Source organism: Psammomys obesus, unplaced genomic scaffold (assembly GCF_907164565.1).
Source record: "Psammomys obesus unplaced genomic scaffold, mPsaObe1.curated_primary_1811, whole genome shotgun sequence".
NCBI lineage: Eukaryota > Metazoa > Chordata > Mammalia > Rodentia > Muridae > Psammomys > Psammomys obesus.
Genome location: NW_026596051.1, coordinates 35,332,621 through 35,354,075, shown reverse-complemented (window position 1 = coordinate 35,354,075; position 21,455 = coordinate 35,332,621). Strand labels below are relative to the sequence as shown.

Here is a 21,455-nt window from a genome sequence, read left to right as displayed (position 1 = left end):
GGAGGATCTCTCGGGATTATTCTTGTCCTGCAAGACATGGTCTGAGCATCTCTGAGAGTAGGAGAGAGTCCACAATGAAATGCACTCAGTAAGTACAAGGACACTAGAGGACAGGTTGACATAAACAGCCCCTTTCCTAGAGCTGACATTACCAACTCAGTTTTGAAACTTTTCCTCTCCATCCTTTCCTGCTGCTATCAGCCCCCAAATCCCATCAGAACCGGGGATGCCAACTCATCTCAAAGCACCGAAGCTGTGCGAGTGGATTGTCACAGCTGCTGCCCTCGGAGGCTTGTTGGTGTTTAGGGCAGAGGAAGTCAACAGATGGGCAGGCGGGTCACCTAGCATTTTCCCAGCCAGGGTGGGAGTCAAGCTCAAACATCCGCTGCAGCCCAGTCCTCATGAAATTGAAGGGCTGGGAAAATGTCCTTCCCGAAGAGAGACATTTGCAGGGGTGTTACATAACTGCCCATAGGCATTGAGCAATGGTTTGGGGACCAGCGTCACTATTGAGCTGGAAGGCAGAAAACCCAGCAGCAGCCGGGCAAAATCCACCTGGGAAGTCTCTTAGGCAGGCCCGGGCTGTCTAGCAGTTAGCTTTTCTTTAGTGCCATCTGCCCCTCGGAAAAGAGAAAGGGAAGACTCTGGGAAAACGCTGCTGTAGCAACTGCTTCCAGATGTCTTTCGATGTCATTAAAATAATAATAAAAATAATAATAACTTTCCTCTTGTTCTAAAATTCAGGGATTGCATCAGGCTGTCAATGGCCTCGGATGGTATTACCACAAATTCAGGAAAAATTATGCCAAAGCAGCAAAGTACTGGTTGAAAGCAGAAGAAATGGGGAACCCAGATGCATCTTACAATCTTGGGGTCCTGTATTTGGATGGCATTTTCCCAGGGGTTCCCGGAAGGAATCTGGTGAGTGAACCTGGCCAGTGGCTAGCTGGGGATTGTGGGGAAGGTATGGGAAGTGCCAGGCTGGACTAGGCACCACAGTGTGAGAGGGATGTGAGAGTGAAGCATGTACCTACCCTCAAGAACCTCGTGGTCTAGTGAGGAGAGCATGATGGCCTTGAGGAATGCCTTTAGCCATTGGGAGGTGATCTAAGGACTTCCAGGGAGCAGAACCAGAGCAGCCAAAAAGTTTTGTAGAGCAGGAAGGGTTGAGTAGAGGACCGAAAGGGAAATGGTCCACCGTGAGAGAGCAAGAGAAAGTTCAGGGAGACTGACCTTCTAAGGAGCAGAAAGGAGCAGGTGTGGATAGAGTTGCCACGGGTTCGACCAAAGTTACAAAGCAAAGAGCAGAGGGCATATGGGGCGTTTACTGGGCACTTGCCCAAGTGTCAAGTACTTCGGAAGTAAGATCCATGTATCCCAGCCTCTGAAGCCTCAGCTATGACTGTGTCTGCCTTATACAATAGGTCACCAGATCTCTGAGTCATATGGTTAGTTTGAACTGGGACCTGGCCCTTGGTATGATATGGGAATCCTCTCTTTTCACGGTCACACTGCTGATGGGAATCATAACTCAGAACTGTAACATGTAGGCCAGGCACACTAAAGTCTCTGGGGACACAGCACTGGGCACAGCAGACTCTGCCCTGATGAGAGGGACAAAGGGGAAGGGACCAGAGGAGACTGAAGATGCTGTTTTAGAAGGGAGGCCCAGAAAGCCTTCTCTGGTTAGGGGATACTGAAAAGGCTTCTAAAGGATCTTATGGATATTTAAGAGAACAACCCAGAAGCAGAGAGTAGTAAGGACAAATTAAGACCCCTAGAAGGATGCAGGCAGGCTTGACATGCTAGAAGACCAGCAGGAAGGCTAAGAGAGAGAGGCACGGGGGACAAACGGGAGATGAGGTCGAGGAGGTCCCTGAACTGGACCTGGTGAGACTTGACTTCTATGCCGAGGGAGAAGCCACCAATGACAGTCATGAAGTAGGAGCCTATCTGAGTGAAGGGGGCATGCTTTCAAGGACCCCTCCAGGGTTCTAGTGACTAGGAAGGAGACGAGGGGAGGACAGGAGGTTGAGTCCGCATCTATGAGAGATGGAACGGCAGAAGCCAGGGCTTCTGTGATTGGCTACCAAAGATATGTTGAAGATGGGTGCCGATGGGTTGGCCTGGGGATATGAGAACGGGGAGCAGTCAGTGATGACATTTACTGAGATTATGAATGGAGGTGGCAGATGTTGGGATGGACAATAGTATGGTCGCCCTAGATTTGGCAAGGGGTATCAGAGTGAGTTGGGAGGTGTTCTTTGTAAGATACCAGTCTTACCTTCAGAACCCCTCTTCTCATGTAACCCACACTTCACTCCCCACTAGGAAGTGTCAGGAGCCACTTGTGTTATTTACAAAAAATTAAGACAAGTTCTCACCTAGATTTTAAAGTTGAAAACAACAAAAGAGGCTTGAAAAGGATAAGGCCACACAGATTGTCAGAAAGGGTGCTGGGATACAATCCCATGCCCTTCCTGCCTGTAAAGCTTTTTAAAAACAAAATCTGAACCCAGTCGTCTTTTCTGAGACTGATACTCCAACAAAGGACCATTCATGGAGATAACCTAGAACCCCTATACAGATGTAGCCCATGGCAGCTCTGTGTCCAAATGGGCTTCCTAGTAAGGGGAACAGGGACTGTGTCTGACATGAACTCATGGCCTGCTCTTTGATCACCTCCCCCTGAAGGGGTTGCAGCTTTACCAGGCCACAGAGGAAGACAATGCAGAGGGTCTGATGAGACTTGATAGTCTCATGGGAGACTATCCCAAGTCAGATGGGAGTAAAGGAGGACCTTCCCTATCAGTGGACTGGGAAGGAGGAGAAGAGGGAGGGTGGGAGGGATTGGGAAGGGACAAGGGACAGGGTTACAGATGGGATACAAAGTGAATAAATTGTAATAAATAAAAAGTGAAAAAATAAGAAGTTAAAAAGCAAAACAAAAAAACAATAGTTCACTGACTTCTGAAAAACATTGGCGATCAATGGGAGTCAGCACACACACACACACACACACACACACACACATGTTTGTTTTCTTCTTTCCCTCCACCTCTCCCCGACTGCACTAATGCTGATATTTTTATGCATTGCAAATGTCTGGTAGCCCTCCCACACATCTGTGCGTGTGGATTTATTCCCCGTCACATTCTAATTCTCACTTTGCCACTAGAAGTGCCATTTTTGTGCATGAGCGTAAAGAAAGGTATTAAGTGAGGTTAGGAAAGCAAATGCTTGAGTTGTCACCCTGTGTGACTCCTGTCACACCCTTCCATCAAGCGTGCAGGGGTTTTGTGAGGACCCAATGAGGCGGCAACATGCTCCTGGTTCCATGGTGTCTTCTTTATTGGGTAAACAAAATCAACAGAATGGCTCTTGGAGAGATGGTATTTCCCAGGTCTCTGGGATGAACTGTCTTTTTGGAGCTATTTCTTGACCTGGTTTGCTTTAAAGTGTGAGAAGACGTAAGCCTGTGATAATGTGGTGCTTGGGATACCTCCCGACCCTGGCTCTGCCAAAGCCATTGCAGCCAGGAGGACTCTGCAGTAATGACAGGGACTTTGTTCATCTCTCTTTACAGACACTAGCTGGTGACTACTTCCACAAAGCTGCCCAAGGGGGACACATCGAAGGGACATTGTGGTGTTCGCTTTACTACATCACAGGCAACCTGGAGACCTTCCCCAGAGATCCTGAGAAAGCTGTTGTGTAAGAGTCTTTTAAATGTCGCCTACCATTGGGAAGCCATGTCCTCCATTCACCTTGCCGGGCAAAAGGGATATTTTTCTTTCCCTTCCCCCTTCCTCTCTCCTTCCTTTCTTTTCTCCCTCCTATCCTCTCTCATTCCATTCCTCTTCTCACTTCCCTCCCCCTTCTGTTTATTTCTTTATCTCTCTTTGCACTTTTAAAAATTCAGTGTTTACATTTATCATTTACACATGCATGTAGATTTAAAAGAAAAAAAAACACAAATAATTGGGACTGGAGAGATGGCTGAGAGATTAAGAGCACTTGCTGCCCTTACACAGGACACCTGAGTTCAGGTCCTAACATCCACACAGCAGCTCATTGCCATTTTTAGGTCCAACTCTGGGGGTCTCAATTCCCCCTTTTACCCTCCAGGTACCAGGTACACGTGTTGCGTAGACATACATGTAGGTAAAACAGCCATAAAATTAAAGCATATACTGTTAAAATGTGAAAGAAAAACCAAATGATTGACAGGTGAAGCACTTTAAATTTTTTAATTAAAAAATTCAGTAAGACAAAACAAGCAATCACTGCCCCCGCTCCCCCATCCAGTTCCTGGTCTATAGACTAAGTCAGCACCTGCCTTCTAGCTCTTCTTTCCTGGCCTCCGCCTCCAAGTGTCAAGCTCTCAGTACTGTTTTAGCAGTTCCATCACAGGCCTTGTCCAGCCATGCTTCCCAAGAGAATGAAGACATACTTTTCTTTCTCTGCCACCTCTCAGGACCCACCACTCCGAGGCTTCCCCGTAAGCTTTGTGTCTTGCTTAGAAGAGCATCAGATTTGAATTAATATGACTAAGACATGAATCACACTACCCTAGCTTTTCTTTCTTGTACAGGCTTCTATTGAGGAAGTGTTACTTTTATTCTTATACATGCGTGTCATATTCCATAGTCTTTAAAAAATAGTTATTTATTTATTTTAATTTAATTTAATTATTTTATGCACATGGGTGTTTTGCCTGAACATATGTCTGTATACCATGTGTATGCCTGGTGCCAAAGGAGGCAAGAAGCGGGTGTTAGATAGCCTAGAACTGGAGTGACAGATGGTTGTGAGCCAGACTTGTGTGCTGGTTATCAAACCCACGTCCTCTGGAAGAGCAGCCAGCTCTCTTAACTGTGGAGCCATCTTTCCAGTCCCGTCTTTTTTCAATTATTATTATTCTTGATCAAATTCTCCTGCCACTGAGATCCCCTCTCAGCATGCCCAGACACATAGCGTGTTCTATCAAGTTTATCTTCTTGGTAGTATTTTTCCTGGAACCTTTGGGGGTTGGGGGGCAGTGCTGTCATTCTGAGATCAACATGTCCCATGTTGGGTTTTCCCCTTCCCTCTCTCTGTTTTTGGCAGTGTTTTGGTTCCCCAGGCTGCACCTTGTTTTTCTCAGTTCTTCTCTTTCCAATGTTTTGTTGGAATCTATCTTGCAATAACTTCCTGAAGACTGGTAAGAAGGAGGCGTGTTTAAAAAAGGCTTTATTTCTTTTTATTTCACGTGTATGTGTGCTTTGCCTTGCACGTATATCTGTGCACTGTGCGGATGCAGTGCCCACACTGGTCAAAAGAGGGCATCCGATCCCCCGGAACTAGAGTTATAAACAGCTGTGGGCCTCCTGTGGCCAGAACCAGGTTCAGCGGCAAGGTCGGCAATTGCTCTGAACCACTGACCCGTCTCTCCAGCCGCCAAGGAGGCACATTTTTAAAGTTTGGCCTACCCAAAATGCTTCTCAAAATCTGGCCCACTGGAGCTCATGGATGCAATGTGGTTTAGTGCCTGCTCTGCAGGGCTCTGCAAACATTTATAACAGGTTACAAATCAAACAAAGAAAAACCGTCTGCGACCTACAAAGTTAAGGAAAAAAGAAACATGATTGACTGTGCCCTCGGCTACATCTCACCTGTAGCCTGGCTCTCTGAAAGGATGTTTTTCTAAAGACATTTGGGATCAAATCCATTCTGACCTTACCTTAGCGATAAAGCCTCGGCTAATTTGAAGTCTTTTCTCGTTGTTCTGTAGGGTGTTCGGGGTGAGCGTTCACACGGTGTGAATTTTTTTTAGTGGTCTGCTGTCTCTGATGATCAGAGAGCATAGTCTCAGTGACCGCCGCCTTGGGAACTCACTGAAGCATGCTTGGGGAGCAGTGTGAGGACAGTTTTGTTAGATGCTTTAAAACAATCTCTTCTAAGCTCGCTGGGTGCAGTGCCTGCGCACATTGTTCAGACCTTCCGTATTCCTTCTGGCTTTTCTTGCCCTGCTTGTTAAGTCATTTACTGAAGAAATGTGTTGGAACTCTCTCTGTGTAAAGATTTAACTTCCTTCCTTATATTATGTCAGTTTTGTACTGTATATCTTGAACTTGTGTAATTGGATCACATACATTTATTCTGCTTTTCGAGTGGACGCTTTTATAATTTCATAGTGTTCTTTTTTATGTCTATTAGTGGGCACTGCCTTAGTCTCCATTTACTTTAGTTCTTTCTCTGTCCCTTACTGCATCACCCTTCTCTTTATGTATAGCTCTTATAAGCGTCATAAATTGAGTTTTATATAGAAATTATCCTGCCTGACAATTTTAGTTTTTAATTGGCATATGTAGCTCATTTATATTCAATGCAATTGTAGATACACTTGGTTTTAAAATCTACTATTTTAGGGCTGGGGAGACGGCTTGGGGGTTAAGACCAGTCATTGCTCTTGCAGAGGACACCCCTGAGGACTCACAGACATCTATAACTCCAGTTTTAGGGAATTCAGTCCCTTCTCCTGACCTTCAGAGAGTGCCAGGCATGCATGTGGTATATGTATATGCAAAGGCAAACACCCATACACACCAAATAAAGTAAATAAACCTATAAAATATATTATTTTATTATTTCCTGTCTATCCTATCTGGTTCATTTCATATCTTTTATTAACCTTTTTGTATTAATCAATTGTTTTATAAGTTATTCTATGTTCCCCTTCTATTAACTGGTACCTATTCATTTTCATACTTTTGATTTTTTATTTTTCTGAGATAGGTTTCTCTATGTAGTTCTGGCTGTCCATGAAACTCACCATGCAGACCAACCTGGCATCAAACTCAGAAAAAATTATCCCGTTTTCTCTCCCAAGTGTTGAGATGAAAGGTGTATACCACCACACTTAGCAAAGTTTTATATATTATATCTTTAGCGATTTAAGTCCACGATTACAGCACATTAATTCATTGTTAAGCCCCTCCGGGATGCATTAGGGAGCAGATGAAAAAGATAAAGAAACCTTAAGCACCACACCATACGTCAGTCAGTGTATTTATTTGTTTATTTACTTTTTGTGGTACCAGGGTTTGAATCCAGGGTCTAACACATACTAAACCCCTGTTGTACCTCTGATAGCTCCAGTAAACTTATTTTAATAGGAGCAGTTACAGAACCCTTGGCCGAGATGTCTCTCTGTATCAGGAGAATGTTACATTATGTGTTCTGCGTGTCTTTGTTTCCATAGCAGACTGCTGCTCTGCGTTCGCAAATGAGGACATTGAACAGAGCTCTCAAAATGCATCCTCTTTACCTTCTTAATATTCTGTTCTGCTTTTGTTGCTTTATAAAAATTCAAACAAGAAAATATTCCCCAAGTGGGATTTATGGAGATCATGTGAGGAAAGGTGATTATTTAATCTCCTGCAGTCTGCATCATTTCCCTTCTCTTTCCTTTCTTTTTCAGATGGGCAAAGCATGTGGCTGAGAAAAATGGATACTTGGGGCATGTCATTCGCAAAGGCCTCAATGCCTACCTGGAGGGTTTGTGGTAAGCTCGGGGCCTGCAGAGTAAACTTCCTCAGCCCTTCATGTTCAACCTGTCAAAATAGTCTTGGAAGAACAAATCTTAAAATGCAACCCAAAAGAGCAATTTGCAGGGAGATCACAGTCTTCCAGTAATGAGATTCAGAGTCACACAGACTGATTGGCTGCTGATTGGAAAACATTGCATTTCCATGTTTAATTATACACAAAAATTAGTTCTCTAGGGCGGGAGTGTCCACATTCATCAAGTTGAGAGACACACACATACACTGACTTCTGTCTCCTCCAAACCTGCTTTTCTTGGCTGTAGAGTTAGAGACTGCATGGGCCGTCCCTGGTGAGAGTCCTCTTTACCCTGCCAGGTGATTGCTTGGTGGGTGGGAAGAAGATATACCAGCGTGTTGGGTCAGGGCTCTGCCCTTCCCCTTCACAAATAGTAGGCTGCACCTAGGAAGCCAGAGTTGTCAGATGCCCCTTTCCAAGCTTTGCTTGGACAACCCATTCTGTCCTGAAGAGATGAGACTCCATTCGGACTCTTGCAAACCCTGTCTCACTGTTCGGAGATCTTATAAATCGTCAGGCAGCTTTCAAGTGCCATCTGCCTTCCCCCCCCACCCCCATTTTGTTTTCTTTTGTGGAGTCTAGCACTCTATCTTTGCTCCCTCAGGCCACATTTTCTTAGCTGGTTTATTGCCTAAATGATCCGGGTATTTCCATAATAACGAAAATGGATATGCAAATCATCAGAAATCCCCTCGGTCCACTGCCTCAAAGACATTAGACCAAACCTAGAATAGATCATGAACCTTAATTAAAAATAAAAGCACAGGCCCAAAAGGATGCCATTTCCCCTTTTGGTCCATGGCTAAACCAACAGCTCAGTGAGCAAGGATCTTAAATCAAAGCATGCTGGGAAATGAGGCTCTTGAAAAAGCACCAAATATAAATGTTTGTTTTGTCATCCTGGAACAGCTCATTATCAATAGCTTCCCCACGCATGATCAGGAAGAAGTTTCTGTAAGTGAAATGACTAACCCCAGCTGTGTTCATGCCTCAACACATCTGTGCTGTGTTATATCTTGTTTCCTAAGAATCTCAGCCCCAGGGCTGGGAGCAGTGGTGCAGACCTTTAGTCCCAGCACTCTGGAAGTCTGAGGCAGGAAGATCACAAAAAGTTCAAGGCCAGCCAGCTCTACATAGTGAGTTCCAGGCTAGCCAAGGCTACATAGCAAAACCCTGTCTGAAAAAACAAACAAGCAAACAAACAAAAACCTTCTCTCCAATCTATAACTTCGCTTTCAACCTCCCAGCTCTTCTTCTCACAGGCTTCTTAGGGTGAACTAAACACCCAGTTATCAAAGTATTCTTTTGTGGTGTTTTCCTCAAAGAGGAAGGTGTCTGCAAACACCTCGAGGCCTGGAGACGCACCCTCAGATGTCCGCTGCTTGTGTTTCCACACAGAGGGTCTGCTGATAGCTTTGTTTCCTTGCCTGCTTTTGAATTAAACTTCACAAAGCACTTCAGCTCGCACATTTTAAAGCCTGCCACGGAGGGTTACACGAATAGGAATGTGCTGGGTTTGTCTGCTTTCTTGAACTCAGCCATCATACGTGCTCTCTTGCACACATCGTGGGTGTCCATGGTAGAGAATGTGGGTGTGTGCTGCCCTGTGCGTGAATTTCTGGTTCTGTTGAGAGCCACTGCAGTAGGCTTCAGGGGTAGCTAAGCGGTTAAGGGTATGCAGGACACTTCCTGGGGACCTGAGTTCGCCTCCCGGCACCCGCAGCAAACAGCACACAACTAATTCCAGAGGAATGTCATACCTCTGGCCTTTGTGGGCACCTGTACTCATGTGCACATGACAGCATAGATGGACAGACAGACACACAATTAAAAATAATAAAAGTTTAAAAACCCAACTGTACAGAACTTTCAAAAAATAAAAAGCATTATTTAGAGAAAAAAATAGATATAGGGCCTAAATGTAGGCCACGTCACCACTGACAGCAAGGATGGCAATAGTCACGCTTGGGGACTGTTCACTGACCCTCCTCTTGCACGTGTATTTTCTCACATGGCTTGTGTTTAGTCCAACTCCAGGCCTCTGCACTGGCCATTCCTTCTACCCTGGAATCCTGCCCAACTCGTTTCCCCCTTTGTCCATCATGGGGCATGTCTGTTCCCAGCTGTCACAGTGCCCTGCACCCGGGAGTACCCGGGAAGCATTCAGAAACTTCTAAGTGAATTAACAAGACAAATAGATGAAGGATAGTGACATTGTCTTTGAAGTTTTGGATGAGGAAAAGATGCTACCTGGCTTGGGAGGCTTGCAACAGCCTTGATGGGAGAATTAGGGAAAATACAGCCTGAAGGATGGGTAGAGTGTTCTCTTAGCCAGGCAGGGAGCAGAGTTTCTAGCAAAGGAGACTTCGGGAGCAGAAGTAAAGAAAAAACAAGTAAGATTGAAAAAATTTAAGCCATTCAATTTGCAAGAGAGCAACTCTTGAATAAAATATAGTAAAGCCAGAGACATTCTGTTTGATGGGATTATGAGTGACAAAGAATCTACTTTTTACTTAATTGGCGACAAGAATGGAAAGAGGGCTAATTCAGAATCCAAGTTAAGGGAGCCAAGCATTTGAACTGAACATGTGGCTTGAATCAGTTGACTGGTTTTTCTTTGTTTACCTAATAGAGACCCACACAAAATAGCATGACACAGACATGAGCTCAGAAGCTAACAGTAAAGACCAACAAGGTCTTCTCTAAGAAAATAATCATGAACTGAGGGGAGCAGTGCATGCCTTGGACCTCACCACTGAGTCAGAAAGTTCTCAGGTTCAAGGCCAGCCCTGACTGACAACAGTCAGTTCTAGGACAGCCTGGGCAACTTAGTGAAATCAAGGGAGGAAGAAAAGAGAAGAAAGGAGAAGGGAGAGAGGGCTGAGCATGGTGGTAATCCCAGGACTCAGGAGGCAGAGGCAGGTAGATCTCTGTGAATGCCAGGCCAGCCAGGGAAGGATGGAAGCTTAAAAGGAGGAAGGGAGAGAAGAAAGGATAGGAAGGGGGAGGAGGGAGAGACAATGAGCATGGCTCTGGTCCTGTGCTGGTGAAACTCCTGCAGGCCCCTCCCGGACTGAGTTGTGCCACCACCAGCCCAGTCCCTGGAAATACCTCTTGCCAGATCTTCTTATGCACCCACCTCTTGTTTGCTTTTAGATTCTTCTCTCCATGGATGTGTTTGCACGCAGGGGGCCTAGTTTGGCCTCCTTCCAGCCTTTACATTATTAGTCATGATACATGGAATTCTTCAACTGCTTTTTTCAAGCTAACATGCTTCTACGATTCAATTCCTGCCTCTAGATAACCTTGAGGCATATCCTCTGCTGTCACAGACCAACATTCTCCTGTTCATGCATGTTTGCGTGTCCTTTGTGTTGTCTTGAAGCCCCATGTGGCTTGAAAATTGGGCCGAAGGACCTGCTGATGATTAAACTTTCCAGTGGGGTCCCTGAGTCTCGGCAGAGGTGCCTGCTACCTATTCGGCCTCGCAGTGCTGGTTGCCCCCAAGAATGCTTTCCCGTTGCTGTCCTGCCATCATGTATACACCTCTGCCCCTCCTCGTCCTTGCCAGTCTTAATCCTGATGCTAAGTATGGCTGATGCAATCAGTCTGTTTTTGAGACCTCAGTCTGACAGAAAAAAAAATCATCTATATCCATCACAGTGGGAAGATCTTTGTCAAAATATATTTGGAGTAAAGTGCTTCTAAGGCTGTCCTCCCAGTCCCCCAGCCCTCCCCCCCAGTAAACAGCCGCCGACTGTGAAGCACCTTCTGTTTTGCTGTAATAGAACTAAGGCATCCATCAATGTCCCCAGCCCCTGGACATTCTTTCTAAATTACATGTGTCAGTTTGATGCGCTTGTGGCTTTTTCTGTTGTTCTAAGATTTATGTGGGATTGTTTAAGGGAGGACCATGCCGGAGAAAGGGATTTTTGCTGCATCAGCATAACTCGGAAGATAATTTTGTCGTGCCGGAGGCGGTCCTTGGACACTAGAAGGAGTTAGCAAGGCTGGGCCACCCGTCATGTTTCATTTCTGTCCGCTTTATTTGTGCGTATTTTCTCTTCCAGCTGTGAGTTTCACTGCTCTTTGTCTTCAACGTACCCCAAATGCTTAACGCTAGAGATTAGCCAGTGTGCAGCTGGCTTGCTGTGAGACAAAGAAGCATGCCAAGCTGAGGATGGAAGAGAGTCACCTTTTCGTAATGCAGCAATGAATTCCACTGGAGAGCCTAAGCGTCAGGTGCTTCTCCCCACCCCTCATCTTTCTTGTCTGAGCTGCTTCAGACATTAGCACAAAAAAGCACAGAGGAAATAGTATAATTGTTTGAGAAACCACTCAGAGGTGCTTCAGCTCACCATTTACAGCAGGTGGCCAAATAAGCCGTTATGAAGATGTATTATCAGGAAGGTGCTAGAGACATTATATGCCAGGTCGGAGACGGAAGGCAGAGAATGTGTCTCAGTCCGTTCTCCGTGAATCCCTTCTTATTTGTGCCTGTTCACCGTTTCTGTCCCAGTGACTGTCATGAAAGAGTTGGGCATCTGTGCATGGGAATACTAGTTACCCTTCTCAACCTCGAGGGACTTCACAGAAGAGCAGGAAAGCATTGAAGTCTACCTTCTGGGCAAATGCTGAGCAAATGTTTGTTCCAGAATGCACAAGTAGAAAATCTGTAAATAATACTTTCACATGATTTCTGCTGAGATAGTCAATTGAATGCTAGGAGGTGACATATGGGAAGGTCTGTGTCTCAGAAATCTTTGTGTGCATGTGTGTGTGTGTGTTTGTGTGTGTTATGAGGAGGCAACAGGTGACTTGGGATTTTTTCCTCTTTTGTTCCTCATCTTATTTGTTGACAGGATCCTGCTGAACCTGGATTCATCATTTCAGCTAGGCTGGCTGCCCAGCAAGCCCCTGAGATCTGCCTATATCTGCCCTCTCTCATCTCAGTCCTCACCAAACACATGCTGTTCCAAACACATGCTATCATGCCTGGCTTTCTATGTCAGCACAGGGAATCTGAACTCAGGTTCTCACGTGTCCACAGCAAGCCCCTGTACACTGAGCCATCTCCTCAGCCCTTCTGAAGTTTTAATATGTGGGGAAGGTTGGTCTGGAATGTCTCTTCCCCTGTAGATGTCGATTTTCAGGAGGAAATGCGATGACATCAGCCACGCAGGCATCTGGTGATTGATTCTGGCAGACGGTAGATGAGGTGGATTTCTGTTGAGCACTGATATTGACAGAGATGCTTTTGGACATCTCATTTTGATGGGGCTCAGTTCTTCCTTGATGGAAATGCTTTAGAATCCTGTAAACTTTCCTCTTGGTTTATATAATAATTGGACAACAGAAGACTCTCTTCTCCCTATCACCAAGGTAACCTGAGAGATGAGGCTGTGCCATTGTAAGCTTTCTCCTAGGGACTGTTCTTATGGAGAATGTCAATCTCACGCTCACCTCTCACTCTCGGTTCTCATAGCCAGATGAGTTTTCTCTTGTTCAAGAGAAGCTCTTAGCATTTATGTTTTCATGTGAGCCGCATTTCATTTCTTCAAGGCCCAGGTCTTGACCTTGGACTGTAAACCTTTGTGAGCTTTTAAATTATTCATTCATTCATTCATTCATTCATTCATTCATTCATTCATCGATTTTTGAGACAGGATCTCTCTATGTAGTCCTGGCTGCTCTGGAGCACGTAGACCAGGCTGACCTCAAACTCACAGAGCAGCTCCAGTCTCTGCCTCCTCTTGAGTGCTGGGACTAAAGGCAAGTGTCACGTCACCTGGCCCTCGTGCATTCTGGGTGGAAACCCAGGCATGAGTACAACCCATTTAACTCTGAAAGAACTGAGATCTTGAGACCTTGCCTAGCACACAGAAAGCCCTGGGTTCGTGCCCCAGCACAATGGTGGTGGCACACTCCTGTAATTTCAGTATCTAGCAGGTAAAAATAGTAACACAAAGTTATCCTCAGCTACAGAGCAAGTTCAGGCCATTCTGGGGTACAGATACATAAAACCCCATCTCAAAAAGAAGAGACAGACAGAGAATATGTAAGACTAGACCTTGTTGTGGAAGGAGGTAGCTTTCTGCTGGGTCCCGCTGACATGTTCTCTGGGGCCTGCTCTGTTCTGAGGAATTTGCTACCCAAGCTTGCTTGTTGGAGCCTGGGTGGTATTTACTGTACAGTTGTGGGCTTGTTACTTTGTCTTTGCAGGGGGCACTGCTCAGCTGACCTCAGCTCTCCTTAGCATGAGCCACGGCTAATGGGTTGCTGCTTTGGGTCTCTCATAGGCTGTGAATTGGCTCCTTTTGTAGCCATAGGGCCCACGGCCCACATAGGTCTGACCGAAGCTCTGAGCGTCCTAGTTTGATCTCCAAACACCTCTTTAAGGTCTGACATGGTCCTCCATAGCTGCTCCCCCACAGCTGTTTAGCAGAGATGACTTCAGACTGTTTGCCTGCTTTTGCCTCCCCCATACTCTCCCTACCCTCCCCCCAGCCCACTTCCTAAGTGGAGCTAAAACGAAGAAGGCATTACCAAAATCAACTGCTCCGAGTGAAAAGTAAGCTTTGGGAACAACTACTTATGATTCATTTTTCCTCATAAACTGGATCACATGCATAATTAAGGAAGCAGGTAGTTAAAAAAAAAAGAAAATAAAAATTGCATGCACTCTCACCAAATGAGAGAGGCATGATGAGTTGGCACTGACCAGGAGAGTTTTGTCTTCTGTATGCACATGTTTGTTTGTTTGTTTGTTTTCCCCAGGCCTCTGTACATGGTAGGCAAGCACTCTACCAATTGAGCCTCAACCCCCACCCAGCTGTTTGTTATTTTTTTAGACAAGGTCTCATGTAGCATGGAGCCCAGACTGGCCTCCAATATCCTGGGCATCCACGAATGAGCCTGAACTCTGAACCGCCCTGCTCCTGCCTTTCAAGGGCTGGGACTGTGGACCCACCGCACCATCTTGTGATAGTATTCTGAGCGGCCCCATCTGGACGCTACGCCATGGAGTCCCCGCACCACTCACAGGCAGACAGATGTTATCTCCCGCTTCCTCTCTCCTGGTTTATCGGGGCAGCCCTCCCGTGAACTCCCAACGGTAGTCTTTGTGCATAGTTCTGGCTCTTCCCTTCAGGATGAACCCCACAGGCGAGACGTGAAGGCCATTTGGTGCATCTTGGGTTACCTCATCCTCCAGGACCATCGTGTTCTCTTGCCTTCCCTCTGTCAGTGGGTGTAGGGCCATATCTAAATCCTAGGCAATTGCCGGCTGTGTTCAACATTTATTTTGTCGTACTTTTTGACCACTGCTGTCAAGCACTTGTAAACCACTTTTCTTTGTCAAACTTCTAATGCATAACAAAAGCCCAGCTTAATTAAGCTTGTTCAGAACCCTAAGCCCTAGAAAGCCTTTCAAGAAACAGAGGGCTGTAAAGCTCAGGGATTTTTCTTAATACCACTCATTCTAAAAGATGAAGGAAGGCTTCGAGAACCTAGGGCCTGCGGATAGTCCCCAGCCTGCACGGCCACATGCCATTCAACCAGTAGAGGTAGCTGTTGTATCAAGTAGCTCTGGCCTTATCTGTCCCTTCAGCGTTTAAGGAAAAATAAATCAGTGCAGGCAGTATTTTTAACAACAGTATTTATTTAAGGGAGGGGGGAAAAAACTCATGATTTTGCGGTTTTAAAAACCTGCTTATTTTTGTGCCCTCTTATGTTTGAATATAAAGCTCTCTGAGTATTAGTAAGAGCCACTATATGAAATTTATTATTAATCATCTATTTTTAGGCACGAAGCTTTGCTGTATTATGTTTTAGCAGCAGAAACTGGAATTGAAGTGTCACAGACAAATTTAGCACACATCTGCGAGGAGCGGCCAGTAAGTAATGTATTCTATTCTTCTCTCAGTACAAGCTCTGAGGTTAAAGACAATAAATTGAGTTTTACAGAGGCGAAATTAGTCACTAGGCCGAGATATTAGTGAATTAACTTTCTCTCCCCTTTCCCTCCTAGGACCTGGCTGGAAGATACTTGGGCATTAATTGTGTTTGGCGATACTATAATTTCTCTGTTTTTCAAATCGATGCTCCTTCATTTGGTATGTATAGCAAAACAGGTGCTAAACAGGGGTGTTGGGGAGGTTTTAATCTTTACTAACAGCGACCATCTAACAGTTTGATATGGAGTGTGATATTTCTAAACAATTAGGGAAGAAAGTGAAAAATGTCTGCTATTAAGGTCACAGCTAAGCTGCTGTCAGCCTCCTGCTGTGCACGTCCTGCAAACCAACAACTTCTTCCAAACCAAGACATCTCTAAGGAGACTGCTGTTATGTTGCAGTTCCCTGGCTTGCCCTTTGTCTTCCCGCCCACAGAGGGGCTCCTAGGCCCTCTGTTCTGGTCTCTGGGTAGAGGCCAGCCTCCAGGAACTACAGTGCCCAGTCTTCTTTGTTCAGGGCATTCAGTAGAAAGTCTACCGCCTGGAGGCACTGTTGGAAGATTGCCTCATGGGAGGGAGGAAGAGGCCCAGGTTGACCTCCTGGGTTTTCTTCTTTTTGCCCCTAGCTTCTGGCAGGAGCCCCTTCAGTGTTCTAGCCCCCACCAGGCAACTCTCTCATCTTTGGTCTCAGCTCTCACAGGTCCATGAAGCCCTGACAGTATCACATCCATCTTTTTTTTTTTACCTCCCTCTTGTACCCCAAGGATGACATTTGCTTCCTAAGCACTGATCCCCAAGTCATCTCCTATTTCCCATTCACCCTTTAGTGCTCCTCCAACACTGGCACCCAATTCCAATGGTGAAAGTCCTCTGTGCAGCCTCCAGAGATGGAGTCTGCTTTTCTCTTTTGGCGTTGAGTTATAGCTACACACCTAAGCAGATGAATTACATGGCTGAAACAGTCAAGATGGTATAGGACATATGTAGGACAGGCTGCAGCACTGAAGCTGTGACACAGACTCAAGGGCCTCAACTCATGGGTTATGAACCTGCTGACGGAGGTTCTCCCAAGCAGACCTGTTCAGGGAGCCAACAGAGGAATACAATATGTCTATGGATGGAAGAGCTCTGGGCATAAAACTTTCATCAAAGGAAGTGTAAAGATATCTGTTCAGCCTTCTGTTGCCATGATAGAAGCACCCTGTATATGTAGCTTGGGTAGAGAAGTGTCTATTTGCCATATACATCCAGGTCACATTCTATCAACAAGGTAAGTCGGGGTGCATGCTCAAGGCAGGATCCTGGAGACAGAAACCAGGGGGGAATGCTGCTTGCTGGCTTGTTCTCTGGCGCTCTAATTTGATGGCTTATGTTTATTTTATGGACTTTCTTATATAGCCCAGAACCACCTTCCTAGGGTTGGTGTCGCCCACGGTGGAGTAGGCCCTCCTGTACCAATCACTAATCAAGACAGTTCTTCACAGACATGCCCGCAGGCCAATCCTACCTAGGCTATTCATCAGCTGAGGTTTTCCTTTCAGGTGACTTTAGGTTGTATCAATTTTATAGTTAGAGGCTGACAATTAAAGCTAGAACAGGGTTTTACAAGCACATGTAAACATACTATTACAGTGATTTAACATGTTGGTCTACAATAAGGGTGTCAACATGTGGGCCAAGATTGCATAGAATATTGTCAAAATTAGAATCATAAACTTTCTTAGAATAGTATGAGCTTTTTTGGGTTTTGTTGTTTGTTTGAGACAGTGTCTCACTAATAGTGACAGGATAGTCACTATTTCTGACTATCCTGGAGTTTATTATGTAGACAGGGCTGGCCTCGAACTCACAGAGATCTTCTTGTTTCTGCTTCCCAAATGCCGGGGTTAAAGATGTGCGCCACCACACCAATTCGTCATTATGACATTTTTTTTTTTGCGTTTTTTTCTGTAACTTGATTGCATGGTTTCTAGATCATGAAATTTTAGATGACAATGTCATAACACCGTGTCACTCAAAATAGGCATATATGCTCTCCCAACCTATGGGGAACGAATCAGACACCCCTGGAAATAAAACCATTTGACAAGTAGATACGTGGTGTGTGTTCTGCAGCATATTTGAAAATGGGAGACCTTTACTACTATGGCCACCAAAATCAGTCCCAAGATCTGGAGCTGTCTGTGCAGATGTACGCCCAAGCAGCCCTGGATGGAGACTCCCAGGTAAGCAACTGTCTCTCAAGGCCCGGGACCTAGCAGCCTTAAGGAGCTTCAGGAGCATGGCTGGATGTCACTGCCACACGCTTCCCCACAGTTGTGTGAGGCAAATCTTGACAGAGCACTGGCTCTGTTCCCCACCCCTCCCCTTGCCAGTCTCACACCAAGCCCACAGGGCTGGAATTTCCACACTGTGCTTTACCCACAGAAAGGTCAAGGTAATATATCACTCAAGGTCAAATAACTGACTGTAAGCAAAATAGCCCAGGCTGCGCCTCTTTGGAAACCTACATTATTTCTACCACATTCTATAATACTAACTCAAGGCATAGAAACTCAAAACCCTAGAGGTGAGGCCACAGGAGGAAGTGGTTTGCCCACACTGAGTCAAGTCTTGAGTGATGGGACTTGATCCCAATGACCTTTTTGGAACCTTATCTTTTAATTTTAATTTCAGGCTTAAAGAAAGGTTATACAGAACCCAGAGTTCCCAGCACCATTCATCCAGCTTCTGTACTGTTTCTCTCTTCCAGCCACATGGCCCTGTTGAATGAAGGCACTGACAATGGGGCAGTAGAGTTGCCTAACTCCAGTCTTAACTACGTTTCACCAGTTTCCCAGTGTCCCCTTTCTGTTCTAGGACCCCAAGCAGGATGCCACATGACATGTGCATGTTACCTTTCTTTCCAATCCCCAATCTGTGATGGTTCTTCAGTCCTTCTGTGTCTCCATAACTTAGAACTTCTGAAGGGTCCTGGTTAGATAGTTTGTAGAACGACCCTCTCTTTCTTTGAGTCTGTTTTTTTGTTGTTGTTTCTTTATGAATACATCAAGGTTATATATGTGGGGAAAGAATACCTCTGGAAGCACAGTAGGTTCTTCCAGCACCTAGGAGGCAGGCGCAGGAGGATTGTGAGTTTCAGACCAGTTTAGGCTGCACAGGAAGGCCCTCGTCTTGGCGGAAGAGCATCATACCAGGAATGCATGCAGTCAGAATGCCGTATCAGTGGCAAGCTTATTTTAGCTACCTGGTGGGATAAAATACCCTGACCAAAAGAAACTCATGAGCAAAGGGTTTTGGTTCTATGTGACAAGAAGTCTGGCTTGTCAAAGAAGTGAGTCTGTAGGGTATAAAGACCAGTCCCAACAGCCCACTTCCTCCAGTAAGGCTCCAACCCCTCTAGGTTCTACAGCCTTCCCAAACTGCCCTGCCAGCTGGGGACCAAGATCTCAAGCACATGACCCCTTGGGGGAATCCACAACTGGTGACTTCTGTGAAGTTAATATTTTTGCATTTCTAACTCATGAATATCTTAGGGAGATAGGTCAGAACTGTTCAAGCATCTTGCTTGCCTTTCAAAAGTTTGCCCAGGAATCTTAGGAGATCTTGTCTTCAACAGTTGCTAGCTGTGTCTCAATGGTACATCTTTTCTTTTCTCATCTCCTTTTGGCTTCCTAATTGGAGGTATGTGAAGATCTCAGACTCTTTTCTACATTGAAGGATGGGAAGGTTGCTGCCTGCTTGTGTGAGTGGCTGGCTGGTGTGTGGTCACAGAGCAAAGTTGGAAACTCAATTCTGCCTCATCCTTCTTTTCTTTCACAGAGGCATTACATCAGTACAGTTCTGTGCCCAGATTAAAGACTCCTACATCTCTCCAACTCAGTTACTTGTAGATGATGAATCACTAAACCCTCACTCGGGTCTCCATTTTTTCATCTATGAACTGGGGTCATTATAGCCCTTCCCTCGGGGGATGGGAGTATTAAATGAGGTGTTTGTTATAAAGGTCTGATCCCATGTCAAGTATGCTTAGTGAACATGTTCTATTGATTATTATTTCTTCCAGATCTGCCAAAGATACAATCTTGGTTATCAGCCATCATTTACAATTAAGTCTGATAAACTGACTTTCAATTTTGTTGGTTTGTTTTAAGGAAAACTGTATTTCAAAGCCAGTATTATTTAATCTTAAAAGGCAAAAAACAAAACAAAACAAAAAAAAAAACACTAAAATCAACAAGTGTACCTCAAGTTCTGTGGCAGGGTTTTTTATTTATTCCTTTTTTTACTTTTGTTTATTGGTTTGTGTGTTTAGGGGGTAAGCATGCTATATCATGCATGCAGAGGTCAGAGGACAACTTTAAGAGAGACAATTGTCTCCTTTCCCCGTGTGGGTCCTGGGGATTGAACTCAAGTCTTCAGGCTTGGTGACAAGCACTTTTAGCCGCTGAGTCTTCTCTCTGGACTAGGGCTTTCCTCTTCTTCACAATGTCTTCATGTTCCCCCCAGACTCCGCCCACCAGCTGTGACTGTTACGTCATCTCCAGTGTGGGTGCTACCTTGAAAATAATCTTACCACTGGGTTGATACGTACAGTCTCCTTCACTGGTGCTCACTGGTGAATGCTTAGTCTTTTGTTTGGCAACGTATTGATTAAACAGGTACTGACCTAGTCCTACTGTGTTACATACAGTTCAGTGGCGAGGACAAAACAAAACAACAACAACAACACTATTCCTGCTCTCTTGGGATTGACAGTCTCCCAAGGAGGAGCTGGGGAGTGCCTCCTCTTCGGCCTTAATGAACTTTTGTGTCTTCACCTTTCCCCCCTCATTTGAATACTCAGTTTATGCTGAGAAAGCCTGTTGTTGAGTCACAGAGTGTCAATGGTTTTATGACTACACAATAGGATATTGCTGGTTTATATTTTCCAGCCATTATCTCTGTGAGCAGTAGATTAGCAGAGGACGATGACAGAAACCTTGTCAACACAGATAGTTTAATTCTGTTAACTGAGTAACTACAGGCTGATAGTTGATTCTCTTTTCAAATTGCTTTTACATAATTACTAGTAAAAAGGACTGTTTCATCTGCATGTGTTGATGATGAATCCTCATCATATCTTTTTTATGTGGATTCTTTACTCTTGTTCTTTGCCTGGTTATCTATTGGTCCTTTGATACTTTTTAAAACTCAAGTCATAATTAGTTCTTTATATATTCGCCTACTTGATAATGAACCTTCCGCCACAGCGCTGCATACAAATGCTTGCTCTTCCAGCCTAGTTGCCACTTGTTTTGATCTTATTTTCCCATTGATCAGAGTCCTTACAATTTTATAAGCACTTTTTCTTTTTTCTTCTAACACTTAAGGCTTTGAGAGTGCCGGTCTTTCAAAGAGAGGAGAATGGAGTGTATTCTACTGAATGTGTGCAGGCGTCTGACAGGCGCTTCATACTCATCTCGAGGCTATTTGGCAGTGTGCTGGAGGTTGAGTGGAGTCTCTGGATCCTGTGCTCTTGCATTGAATCCCTGCTCTGCCATTTTCTAGCTGGGTGACCTTGAGAGCATCCCTTAACTTCTTTGTGCCTCAAGTTTCTTAATCTGTCAGATAAGGAGATGATAGTTCCAACGTTGATCCCTGGTTATGAGATGAAGTGATCATGTGTAAGGCAGAACCCTGCCTCCCACACAGCAGGTACTCACAAGCCAGCTGCTGTCTGTCCTGTCAGCCATGGTTGCGGCATGGACTGGTGTTGAGTCTGGTAGAAACAGCCTGTTTGTGGCCTATAAATTATTATCAGCAGCCATCGAAAGACAAGGTCAAAAGGAGGACATTAAAAGAGGACTAGGTATTCTTTGAAAGGCCGCCCCCGTTTTTCTTTGTGGATTTCTAG

At 45.1% G+C, this 21,455-nt stretch overlaps 1 protein-coding gene across 1 annotated transcript in view; it reads left to right on the top strand.

The window, feature by feature from the left end:
* Sel1l3 (SEL1L family member 3) overlaps positions 1 to 21,455 on the top strand; it is a 109,479-nt gene that overhangs the window by 78,291 nt on the left and 9,733 nt on the right. The window contains exons 15-20 of the mRNA XM_055623830.1: positions 745 to 921; positions 3,587 to 3,714; positions 7,463 to 7,546; positions 15,410 to 15,500; positions 15,635 to 15,719; positions 17,675 to 17,784. Of these exons, the coding sequence (XP_055479805.1) occupies positions 745 to 921; positions 3,587 to 3,714; positions 7,463 to 7,546; positions 15,410 to 15,500; positions 15,635 to 15,719; positions 17,675 to 17,784 (675 nt within the window). The remainder of the gene's footprint in view (positions 1 to 744; positions 922 to 3,586; positions 3,715 to 7,462; positions 7,547 to 15,409; positions 15,501 to 15,634; positions 15,720 to 17,674; positions 17,785 to 21,455) is intronic.